General features: G+C 40.5%; 1 protein-coding gene across 7 annotated transcripts in view; it reads left to right on the top strand.

Moving 5' to 3' along the window:
- Positions 1–12,597, top strand: part of adcy7 (adenylate cyclase 7) — a 160,049-nt gene that overhangs the window by 105,040 nt on the left and 42,412 nt on the right. For all 7 annotated transcript variants that reach the window (XM_072279593.1, XM_072279596.1, XM_072279599.1 and 4 more), the window contains 5 exons: positions 2,987–3,132; positions 3,509–3,620; positions 5,883–6,010; positions 7,203–7,361; positions 9,463–9,595. In XM_072279593.1, the coding sequence (XP_072135694.1) occupies positions 2,987–3,132; positions 3,509–3,620; positions 5,883–6,010; positions 7,203–7,361; positions 9,463–9,595 (678 nt within the window). The remainder of the gene's footprint in view (positions 1–2,986; positions 3,133–3,508; positions 3,621–5,882; positions 6,011–7,202; positions 7,362–9,462; positions 9,596–12,597) is intronic.

Raw genomic sequence — 12,597 nt, 5'->3', positions numbered from 1 at the left:
TTTTCAAAGTTGAGAGTAGTGTAATTTGTGTGATTATTACTCAGTACTAAGGTATCTGTACATTCAAATGCCGTTCACAGGTTAAAATTAGATTATACAGCAGTTGTAAAATCATTATTGACCAAATCAAGTAGAGAACACATCTGAGTAATGAAAACAGTGATAATATTACACAGGCTGCAGTGTGGTCAACTCATACAGCATCATATTTATACTGCCAGACTTGGCTTGGCTGTTCCTCAGTGTCTCCTATTGTTGGGATACTTCTTAAAGTTTTCAGCATCATAAAGCCTTAATCGAGGTCTTGGAGTAATGGAAGCCATGAAGTGCATTCAGGGTAGAACTCAGGGCCTGAAATAGTACAGTTGCGGATTTTGTGGGAAGCAAAGGGGAAAATTAAACAACGACAACTTTTAAAGGATGGTGAGACACATACATGGTCTAGAAAGATTTAGATAAGACATTGGCAAATGGAACAACCTTAGATGGGGCATCTTGGTCAGCATTTACTAATTGGGCTGAAGGGCCTGTTTTCATGCTGTAAGACTGTAAATGACAATACAGTTGAGTTATCACGTGGAAATGTCAAGACAATGATCTTTTAAAATAAAAATAGGCATCCGTTAGTCTCGTGAGACCATGGTTTTGTGCCTTGGAAGGTTTCCAGGGCATAGGCCTGGGCAAGGTTGTATGGAAGACCGGCAGGCAGTTGCCCATGCTGCAAGTCTCCCCTCTCCACGCCACCGATGTTGTCCAAGGGCACTAGGGCCGATACAGCTTGGCACCAGTGTCATCGCAGACCAATATGTGGTTAAGTGCCTTGCTCAAGGACACAATACGCTGCCTCAGCTGAGGCTCGAACTAGCGACCTTCAGATCACTAGACCGACGCCTTAACCACTTGGCCATGCGCCAAATGATCCATTAACTACTACTTTTTACATCAAGTCAGATCCTACCTCAAGCTGCTCTCACTGGTTAAGGGAGGGTAGAAAGGACAGGGAGATGACTGAGATTGGTGTTGAGGACTCAAGGAAGAATAGAGGGGAGAAGGACTTATCTGGAGAGGGGTAATTTTACATGTGGCAGCATTGGGAGAGGATATTGCATGGGGGATTGAAGAACGGCTGAGTTTAGGAGTTCAGACATTATAAATGATAGGAGAATTTGAGGTGCAACTAAACAGAGCCTGGAAGGGAGGGGTTAGCTATATGATCTGGTCAGCATTGTGGGGTGAAGGGTTGGTGTTGGGAATCAGAAGGACAGTAGGGTGACAGCATGAAACTGCAGTTGTGACTAGAAAGGCAGATTTACCTGCATTAAAATTCTAGTCTTAAACGCCTTCTTGAAAGAGGACTAGATAAGCTTGCTTGCCTTTCATGTCAATGTATGCATCAACTCTTAAGTCAGCAGCTGCTTTGTTTGAGGGGTCTGCAGTATTCATTAGCCTTGGGTTCACATCATGACACCAAGATGTACATCACCAGGTGCGAGATCAGTGAACAGGTTCCTCAGTGTCAATACTGGGAACTCTCGGCAAATTTATGCTTGGCATCAAGTTCGTGGCAGAAATTTTTAACAGATTCACCATTAAGAGTGTGCCAGTGATCTTGACGTGCACACCTGGATACTAAGTGTTCAAATCCCCAAGATGCTTGACTAATGGATGTGTAGACAGTAGTGCAGACATCCCACCTCTCCCGGAAGTTCCGGGAGTCTCCTGCAAATTAATAGTGGCTCCCTGATGCCCGCAAATTATATACAATGTCCCAGAAATTGATTTTTTTGAGAGCGAATGTGAGAGAACGCACGAGAGAGAGCGAGCGCAAGAGCAAGAAAGCAAGCGCGAGAGAACGAGCGCGAGTGAGAGCGACCACGAGAGAGAGCACGAGAGCGAGAAAGCAAGCACGAGAGAGAGTGAGAGCAAGAAAGCAAGCACGAGAGAGAGTGAGAGCAAGAAAGCAAGCACGAGAGAGAGCAAGAGCGAGAAAGCAAGCGTGAAAGAGCGAGTAAGAGTGAGAGCGACCACGAGTGAGAGAGCGCGCGCGATAGAGAGAGAGCGAGAGCAAGAGCAAGAGCGAGAGAGTTCCAAAAAAAGTCAGAGTGGCAGAGTGTTCCAAAAAATATATAAAATGTACGTCACCCCAGACTACACTAAAGTGTACCCCTGCCTAATAGGGGTCAAAAATAATGACAGTGTTGCTCGCTGCACTGTTTGCAACAGTGACTTTTCTATTGCCCATGGTGTGTTAAGACTATAAAAGACATGTTGAGGTGAGTTTAACAGGTGTCATTCGTTCATTAGCATAGCTAACGTTATTTAAACTAGCTGACTAGCTGCTAAGGAGCTACTCTATTGCAGACATCCCACCTCTCCCGGAAGTTCCCGGAGTCTCCTGCAAATTGATGGTGCTACCTCCCTGAAATGAGTTTTTGCAGGGTGGGATGTCTGGTAGTGTGCAGCTGTTTGCTAATGTTTATTGGCTAGGAGTGGCCTCTGTTTGCAATGCAAAGCTTTTTATTCCCCCAAATATGCACACAACACCAAAATTTAGGATGAAGCAGCAAGTAGTTAAAAGATCTTGAGCCCTGTACCTTGGCATATCCAATACATACTTCTGGCAGGTAGTGCAGTCCATGCGAAGTGTATAGACATTAGTTAGGTATTAGAGTACTAAAGAGGTCCTTTGGTATCTGCAAAGTACAAGACTGTGTGTAATTGGCAGTTCATTTGCAATACTATCTGAAGGGATGTCTTCATTGTAAGTGCAGAAATTGTTGGCGTGATTACAGCAAGCTAGTTTCTTCTATTCCTGTCTTGGGTGTGCTGAATGTTTATGACATGGGGAAAGTTGTTTTTTGCTGGCACTAGCATGGTTTTTAAACAATTAAATCAATTACACTTGTGTAATTTAATGCTTAATGTAATGGTAAATGTTTAGTAGCAATAAAAATATCAGAGTACTCTTGTAATGTATTTATTCCAGGAAAGCCTGCTGTTATCTGTGTTGCCTGTTTGTATATCAATGGAAATGAAACTATCTATTATTGAGCGTTTGAAAGAGAATAACTACTACCCACATAAGCGTGATAATTTCCACAGCTTGTATGTGAAAAGACATCAGAATGTCAGGTACAGTGTCAATATTCTTGATCTTGGTAGTACGTATTCACAAAGATTAGGGACCATGCCATCTATTTCCAATTGTATCTTGAATTTGTTTGTTCTGCCTCTATCTGTCATTTGTATTTAATACAACAAACTAAAACACAATGATTTTGCAGGTCTCCAGTGATAGACTTCCAGCTATATGAAATTTTGTGCTACTTTGTTGTACACCATCAGAACATCAAATAAAATATAACCATTTTTAAAAAAGTCTATATTTACCTCTCATTTCTTGGTCATTTCCTTATTTTTGAAATTATTTTATCTCAATTTCTAATTATTGTTGCCTTAATTGATTATCAGACTTATTTTCTTCCATTTTTACATTTGTTGTTAACAGCATCCTCTATGCAGATATTGTTGGTTTTACCCGTCTGGCTAGCGACTGTTCACCCAAGGAGCTGGTTGTCATGCTGAATGAGCTGTTTGGGAAGTTTGACCAAATTGCTAAGGTAGGCATTTCCATATATTTATGCACCAGAAAACTATTCCTTGTTACTCCTCACTGTGGTGCCAGATAGGTGCAAAACTCTGATTTGCAGTGGTGCACCTGAAAGAAATTTGTGAGGTACGTGCAAGCAAACGTCCATCAGAGGGGGTAAGATGTTTGGGGACAATGAGCACGTGAACTTTTCGTGATTTTAGGATTTGTATACAATATTTCAATATTTGCAGGAATAAGATGCCACATATGCGGGTTTTGGGAGACAAATATTTCTCAAGTATTTCTGCATTTAACCAAATTTCCTTTGTTGTATTTAATATTGAATCAAAAATAGTGGCCCGGGTTGTTCTACATCATTCTGAACCATTTATCTTGATCAGAAAAATTCTGAAGACTCATTGAAGAATTTGTGTGGAAATTTGAAATGCATACCATTCATACAGATTATTTCATCTCACCAGGAAGTACTTCGAGATAGTAGGAGGGAAAAGCAATAACAGAATGCAGAATATAGAGTTGCAATTACGGACAAGGTGCAATGCAGGCAGACAATAAGGTGCAAGACCATGATCAGGTAGATTGTGAGATAGTCCATCTTACCATAGAATAGGTCCTTCCCATTGTCTTATAACAGCTGGATAGAAGCTGCCCTTGTGCCCAGCAGTATGTGCTTCCAGACTATTTTATCTCCTGCCCGATGGGAGGGTGGAGAAGAGAGAATTCAGGGAAGAGAGTGTTCTTTGCTTATGTTGGCTGCTTTACTGAGTCAGCGAGAAGTGTAAACTCAGAGTTCATGGAGGAAAGGTTCGTTTTCCTGATGTGCTGAACTGTGTCCCTAACTCTCTGCAATCTCTTGTGGTTTTGGGCAGAGCAGCTGCCATACCAATCTGTAATGCATCTGGACAAGATGCGTCCTATGCTGCGTCGATGGTGATGGTCAACAACAGCATGCTCAACTTCTTTAGCCTCCTGGTGAAATAGAGGTGTGGGTGAACTTTCTTGGCTGTGGGGTCTAGTTAGTTGGACCAGTATAGGCTATTGGTGATGGTCGCTCCTAATGTGGACAAGAGTGTATGTACCACCCCTGCTTCCTGAAGTTAATGACCAGCACTTTTATTGACAATGATGATGTTGTCATGGCACCATGTTACTAAGCTCTCCCTCTTTCCTTTACTGTGACTCATCATTATTTCAGATGTCGCCCACCGTGGCGGAGGCATCTGCAGACCTGTACATGGAGTTGGAGCAGAATCTGACCATGTAGTCAGGTTAGGAGTGCACAGGAAGTAGAATAGGGGGCTGAGTACCCAGCATCATGGGGGACTGGTGTTGAAGGTGATCATGGCAAAAGTGTCAATAGGTATCCTTATTGAATGTGGTCCAGGATCGTGTTGCAAACTGAGTATCAGGTCTAGGAATTTGGAGATGTTTGCTTAGAATTAAGGCGCTGAAGGCAGAGCTATCATCCGCTAGTCCTCATATCGAGATGCTCCTGAGATGAGCGTAGGGCCAGAGAGGTGGTGTTCACCATTGACCTGTTTTGCCAGTAGGTGAATAGTAGTGGGTCGAAGTTGTCTGGTAGGCTGGAAATGCCTGCTCCAATTTTACTTTGTTCAAGTGAACAAACAGAATCGTCTCAAGCTGGCTGTATCCTTTTCTCAAAAGTTTGTGATGGGACCTAGTGATTAATTGCCTTTTCCTGAGGAATAACTTAATTTCAATGAATCTGGGGGCTTCTTTTCAAAAATGTAATATTACAACGACATGTATAATTTTATTTTTATTTCCTATGTCTCTCTTCCCACTCTTTCCCACCCATTCTCTTCAATTTTTTCACCTTTGTAAGAAAGGGTTTGTGATCCAGCCAGTAAATCTGCCTGGATTTCTTTCTATGGAGAGGGAATATTATGTTTTAGTAAAAATGCTCCATGCAGTGATTATGCCAGGAAATGATGAAATGTCTGAAATGGAGATGTGTTCATGGGACTTGTGGTAAAAGATCCAAAAGATTCCTGGTGGGGAACCGTAATTATTAGGTACTCTTTAAATTTGTAGTTCAATATCTGGATGTTTTCACTGTTACTTTAAATATATGTTTCTACTATTATTTTGTAGAATATGAAATTAAATAGTTTTTAAAGATTATCATTAACAATTTCAGAAGTTAAAACAATTTGAATGTATTTCTTAGTACGGATGGTTTATTGCATTATTTACCACTATGTAATAAAAGTAGACAAATGTTGCTTACCATGCTTGTTTTTTGCAGGAGAATGAATGTATGAGGATTAAAATACTGGGTGATTGCTATTACTGCGTCTCTGGACTTCCTGTATCTTTACCAAAGCATGCCAAGAATTGCGTTAAAATGGGACTTGACATGTGCGAAGCTATTGAGTATGTAATGGTGGTTGAGAAGCATTTCAAATCAATGTGATTTATCTTTTGTTTTGACTTCGTTGGTTCTCATTTAATTGCAGAATCTTACTGTACATTGGATTGAATCTTAAAATTCAAGCTAAAATGAAAATAGAGTTTATAAATGTGATAAAATTTACACTGAGTGATATATATAGACACAGTGAATCAAAAAAATTAATGGAAAGTCACTTGAACTTACAACTGATCAGATAAACTGAACTGTGAATTGATTTTATCCAGTTTCCATCAAATATTAACTTAACCCAATTATTGGCATATACTTTATTTGCTTAAGTATTTGATTATTCCTCAGTAGTTCCATCAAGGTTAATATTATCTAAATGTCTTAAAATGTAAAATTTGTCAATGTCTAAATGTCTTCTTTTGGCAATGTCATCACCTGAACTTTGAAGGAAAATCTATTGCTAGCTCTCGAGCACATCAGAAAATGAGAATGGGGAAACCATTGTTTTCTCCATTATAGAAGATTGTGTAATGGCTAACTTTTAGCTATCTTTGTCCTATTGACATCAGCAATATTTCTGCACTTGTGCATTTTTAATTGTCTCGCTCTTCTACTGTTTGAACTGAGCATGCTCAATTCCCTCTATGTTGTGAGGAGAGATTATTTCCTTTGGAAAGAGAGGCTGAGGGAAAATTAAATCAAGATGTACAGAAATTTGGGAGCTATAGACAGAATGAACAGGAAGTAAAATTGTCAATACTAAGAGGATATAAACTTAAGGCAATTAAAGAAATGCTTTTTTTAAAAACAGATAAAATAGGATGTATGATTTGGCAGCCTAAAGAAGTTGCATCACTGTGATATAGAACTGTTTCAATCTGCAAGCACGTTGCATATAAAGCTTTATGATGCATTTTGCTAGTTGATTTCCGTGGAGCTGATTCGCACTTCTGGTAATGGACAGTTCGTTTAAAATAATTTAGTTTCAGAGACTGGGATTTCCACGAGTAAACTCAGTGGATTCTTAGATTTTGATAAAATTGAGCGAAGTGGGGTTAGTGAAGGAAGTATGATGTCAGTTGTCACCCGATTGAATAGTGGAACATGCACAGGGGCTGAGTGATCTGCTTCTGTTTCTATTGCTTGTGTTGCCTGCTCTCATGTATTAATGGTGAGTGAATTATCTCCTCTTGTCCCTTGCAGGCAAGTGCGGGATGCAACAGGAGTAGACATCAGTATGCGAGTTGGAGTACATTCTGGCAATGTACTATGTGGTGTAATTGGGCTGAGGAAGTGGCAGTATGATGTATGGTCACATGACGTAACCTTAGCCAATCACATGGAATCTGGGGGAGTGCCTGGGTAAGCATTTTTTTTTGCCATCAAATCACAAAAAAGAGAAAATCTGCAGATGCTGGAAATCCAAACAACACACACAAGATGCTGGAAGAACTCTGCAGACCAGGCAGCATCTATGGAAAAGAGTAAACAGTCAACATTTAAGGCCAAGACTTTTCATCAGGACTCATTCCTAATGAAGGGTCTCAACCCGAAACGTCAACTGTTTACTCTTTTCCATAGATGCTGCTTGGCCTGACGAGTTCCTCTAGCGTGTGCGTTGCTATTTTTTGCCTTAATTGTCTTTGATACAAGACAACTTTTCCACAAGGTAGTCTTATTTAACTACAAGTAATTTTAATATGAAATTCTTTGCTCATTCAGAGTCAAACAGAGTGCTATCAGTTAGGAAAATGTTAAGAAGATTGAAGAAGGAGATTTGTATGAATGAGGGAATATGGAGTTGCTGCTTGGATTGTGATTGGATGGATTATTGCTATGGAATTAGGCGGCTGAAATATTCTCCTCCTGTGCCAATAGGAACAATCAAATTCGATGGTAGCTGCTGATCCTTAATATGAGAAACATTGCTTTATACTCTTAACAATCAGTTTATCTGTTCAAATTGGCAAATAAGCAATATTGCATCCTACAGAAGGAGGCCATTTAGCCTCAAGAACTGAAAAAGAACCATTTATGTTAATCCCGGTTCAAGGTCTGTGGTTTTGTAAATAGGTACTTTTCGAACATGATGTGGGTTTCTACCACCTTCTAGAGTGACTTTCATACATCCTCCTGTAATCGGGGGGAAAATTATGCTGTCAACTCCCCTTTAACACTTTTACCAGCCACCTCATAATTAATCTCTTCAAGAGAAGTAAGAACCTGCTATTCATTTATTCTTAGCGGCTCATAATTTTATATTCCTTGAATAAATTTTCCTTTGCGTCTGATGTTTCCGAGCAAAATGTTGATCTTTCTTAATACATTTTCAGCTCTTTCAAAGACCTCAGAATTTTCTTCAGTACCCTCAATTCCAATGATATCATTTCAATTAGATGGTAATCAAAATTTTGTGTGGGATGCTAGCTGAGACTTACGTGATGCTTTTGTTAAATTGAGACTGACCTTCCTGTTGCTAATATGCCTTGGGACAATGAATGAATGAATGAATGAATGTATCTTGTAGACCTTCTGAGTTATCTTATCAATCTGTTCTGCAAACCATAGGTATAAGCAGCTGTATTATACTTCAACTTCCCTATACCATTATATTTCCAATTATTTTTGTCTTTCATTGTTTATTTCTCTCCTTTTTTTGCATTGAGAAGCTTGGAGAGCATGATTGGAGCTAATTATTCACAGGTTAATTTAAGTAGTGAATTGGTTAATTCACTCTTTTGGATAAAACTTGTCACAACACCGTAAATAATTTGGTGTTCAATAGCTTCAGCTTCTTGGTTTAAACTTTGTCTGACCCAAAATACTACTGCTGGAAAACCGTATCAATGATAAATGACAAACAAGCAAATCTGCAGATGCTGGAAATCAGAGCAACACACACAAAATGCTGGAGGAATGTAGCAGGCCAGGCAGCATCTATGGGGAAAAAGTACAGTTGACATTTCAGGCCGAAACCTTTCGGCAGGACTGGAGAAAAAAAAAGCTCAGGAGTAGATTTGAAAGGTGAGGGGGAGAGGAGAGATAAACACCGGGCGCTAGGGGGAGTGATGAAGCAAAGCGCTAGGAAGTTGGTGAAAGAGACAGAAGGCCATGGAAGAAAGAAAAAAGCGGGTGGGGAGGGAGAGCACCAGAGTGAGGCCTTTTTATCTTTTTTCTTTCTTGCATGGCTTTCTGTCTCTTTCACCAAGTAATTTCCTAGCTCTTTGCTTCATCCCTCCCCCTCCGAGTTTCACCTATTGCCTGATGTTGATCTCTCCCCTCCCCCCCACCTTTCAAATCTACTTCTCAGCTTTTTTTTCTCCAGTCCTGCTGAAGGGTTTTGGCCCGAAACACTGACTGTACTCTTTTCCATAGATGTTGCCTGGCCTGCTGAGTTCCTCCAGCATTTTGTGTGTATTCAATGATAACTGAGCTTACTGATGATATTTTGTCCTATTTTCAGTCGTGTGCATATCACTGCAGCAACGCTGAGCTGTTTGCATAAGGCCTATGAAGTTGAAGAAGGAAATGGACACCAAAGAAATGCCTACCTCAATGAATTGAAGCTTAAAACTTACCTAGTCATTGATCCAAGGGTGAGTATTTGAATTGAATTAACTTTATTACTTACATCCTTCATATACATGAGGAGTAAAAATCTTTACGTTTCGTCTCTGCTCGAATGCGAAATTATAGTAATTTATAATAAATATTATGTACAACAGGATAGTCAGTATAACATAGAAATACAGTTGTGTCAGCATGAATTAAGCAGTCTGATGGCCTGGTGGAAGTTGCTGTCCTGGAGCCTGTTGGTTCTGGCTTTTATGCTGCTGTACCATTTCCCCGATGGTAGCAGCTGGAACAGTTTGTGGTTGGGGTGATTTGGGTTTCCAATGACCATTCGGTCCCTTTTTACACACCTGTCTTTATAAATATCCCGAATAGTGGGAAGTTCACATCTACAGATGCGCTGGGTTGTCCGCACCACTCTCTGCAGAGTCCTGCGACTGAGGGAAGTACAATTTCCATACCAGGCAGTGATGCAGCCAGTCAGGATGCTCTCAATCGTACCCCTGTCGAAAGTTCTTATAATTTTGGTGGGGGGGGGGCATACCAAACTTCTTCAACCATCTGATGAGAAAGAGGCGCTGTTTGTGCCTTTAATACCAATTCAATTTTTCACGTTGTCAGAAACCTTAGATTCTGATAAGTTTACTTGTTGTTAAGTACTGTTGTTAAGCAAGATTAAAATATGTTGAATCAGAATGAAAACGTATTAAGAAGGCAAAGTGCAGATGTTAGGGCCAGACTGCATATTTACCACATTCTCCTACACCGGATCACCTCCTGCACATCAGATAATTGAGCTCACTTGTGGTCTGGAATGTAATCTCGTGGATTTGAATGATCTGTAAGAGTACGAGAGTCCATTCTGTCAGTCTGGATAACTATAATCCCTGTTTAAAGAATCATTACTATGGTCTTTGGTTTGCTTAGAAATTTAAATTTCCTGCCAGAATATCCAGCCCCAATCTGATTGCGATGAAGTCTCAAAACTGGATTGGTTGAGGGACCAATAGTGATCTATAGCAATTGATGTCAAGTATTGACATATTGATTGAATGAATTCTCATATCTAATTGCTGAGGGGACAGCTGGCAAGGATTAATTAGATAATGTATATGTGAGTTTTAAACTGGTTCCCAGAGCTAGTTTGCACATCCACTCCCTTAGACACAGAGCGTTAAGTAAATTTAGCTATTTATTGACGCACCTTGTTTGCAACTGAAACAGGCAGTAGTAAATATGGTAACCATGTGACATAAAAACAGAAATGCTGGAACAAGGCAGCAGGTCAGACAAAATTTGTTGGGGTGGAGAGTGGTGTGGGAGAGAATTGAGGTTGACTCTTGTTTCTTTTTTCAGCTGCTACCTGATCTGCTGAATGCATCTAATATTTTCTGTTTTTAATTCCGATCTCCAGTATCTGCAGCTTTTTAAAGTTTTGTCAATGAAGTAACATAATCTCTTAAGGCAGGGGTCCCCAAGCTTCTTTTGCACCGCGGACCGGTTTCATAATGACAATATTCTTGCGGACCGGCTGACCGGTGGGGGGGGAATGGTTGCCAACAGACAAGTGTAGCAGTCAAATACATTGTGCTTACCTCGAGAAGGACTACAATGACCATGAAGCCTTGCGCGGGCACCAATGCGCATGCGTGCACCTGCCGATTTCCTTTCTGTAAGTCGTTTTTGGCGATTCTGCTCGGTGGGGGCTGTTAATCACGACCGGAATAGAGGTGATAAGTGGCTAATACACTCAATTCATTTCTAAAATGGTTTATCTAACGAATTTAATATTAAACACACAGCGCATAGTTTCCTCACATGAAGATAGCGATAATTCAATTATCAGGGGAGGACAGGGGAGCTCGAAGTAAGTGTTGAACGAACTTCCGGTAGAAATGATAGAGGCAGGTTCGATGTTATCATTTAAAGTTAAACTGGACAGCTATATGGACAGGAAAGGAATGGAGGGTTATGGGCTGAGTGCAGGTCAGTGGGACGAGGTGAGAGTAGCGTTTGGCACGGACTAGAAGGGCAGAGATGTCCTGTATCCATGCTGTAATTGTTATATGGTTATGTAAGTCACTTATAAGTCAATAGCATCATAACATTTTAAATAACGTTTGGATATTAAACACGTAGTGCATATTTTCCTCGTATGAACATATAAAATCATTGCAACGCACCAACATCGCTGAATCAGTGGGAGCCCTGGGCTTGTTTTCCTGCAACAAGACGGTCCTATCGAGGGGTGATGGGAGACAGTGATACTCGAATGGGTTCCTTATGTCCAGTCTATACCGCAATTCAATTTTCGTTGCATTCACTGCAGAGATATGTTGGAAATGGAAGCAACGTTTTCAGTGCTTCCGTGTCTATCTCAGGATATTTAGCCTTGACTTTGATCCGGAATGCCGGCAGAGATGTTATGTCAAACATACTTTTTAGCCCACCGTCATTCGCAAGCTCGAGGAGTTGATCTCCTTCCCGCTCTGACATGGATGATGCATGCGTAATGAGCTTGCGTGCGTTCAAGCTCAACAGTGGGCGTGACAGGGAATGAGGAAAGGTGCAGCTGACTCATACCACCAAATCATATCGTTTCCTCGCTGCCCGGTGGTTGGGGACCGCTGTCTTAAGGTAGTGGCAATCCACCAACTTTAGGGTAGATTTCCTTGATGGCTGTAGATGGTACACCACACTCCCTCCTCTTTTAAAAGGGAAGAATTAACCAGTATTAAAAAATTGGTAAATGTATTTATAGGTTGAGTTATGTGCTGAACTTCAACTTGCAAATGTAATTACATCTCAGAAATTTATATCTATAATTTAAACATAGTAATACTTAGACACTAAGCTTGATGTTCTCCAGATATCACCTTCCGGCATCCACTTGTGGAAACTTGGTCAGATACTGAACAGAGAATTGTCATTCAGCGGATTGAAGTAATTATTTTGTTTTAATGTGGATTCTCCTGTTGAATATTTATTGAAAGAATCTGCAAAAGAATTCTTGCAGTAGTTTTGT

This window comes from Mobula birostris, chromosome 15 (genome assembly GCF_030028105.1).
Source record: "Mobula birostris isolate sMobBir1 chromosome 15, sMobBir1.hap1, whole genome shotgun sequence".
NCBI lineage: Eukaryota > Metazoa > Chordata > Chondrichthyes > Myliobatiformes > Myliobatidae > Mobula > Mobula birostris.
This window is presented reverse-complemented; position numbering and strand designations above follow the sequence as displayed.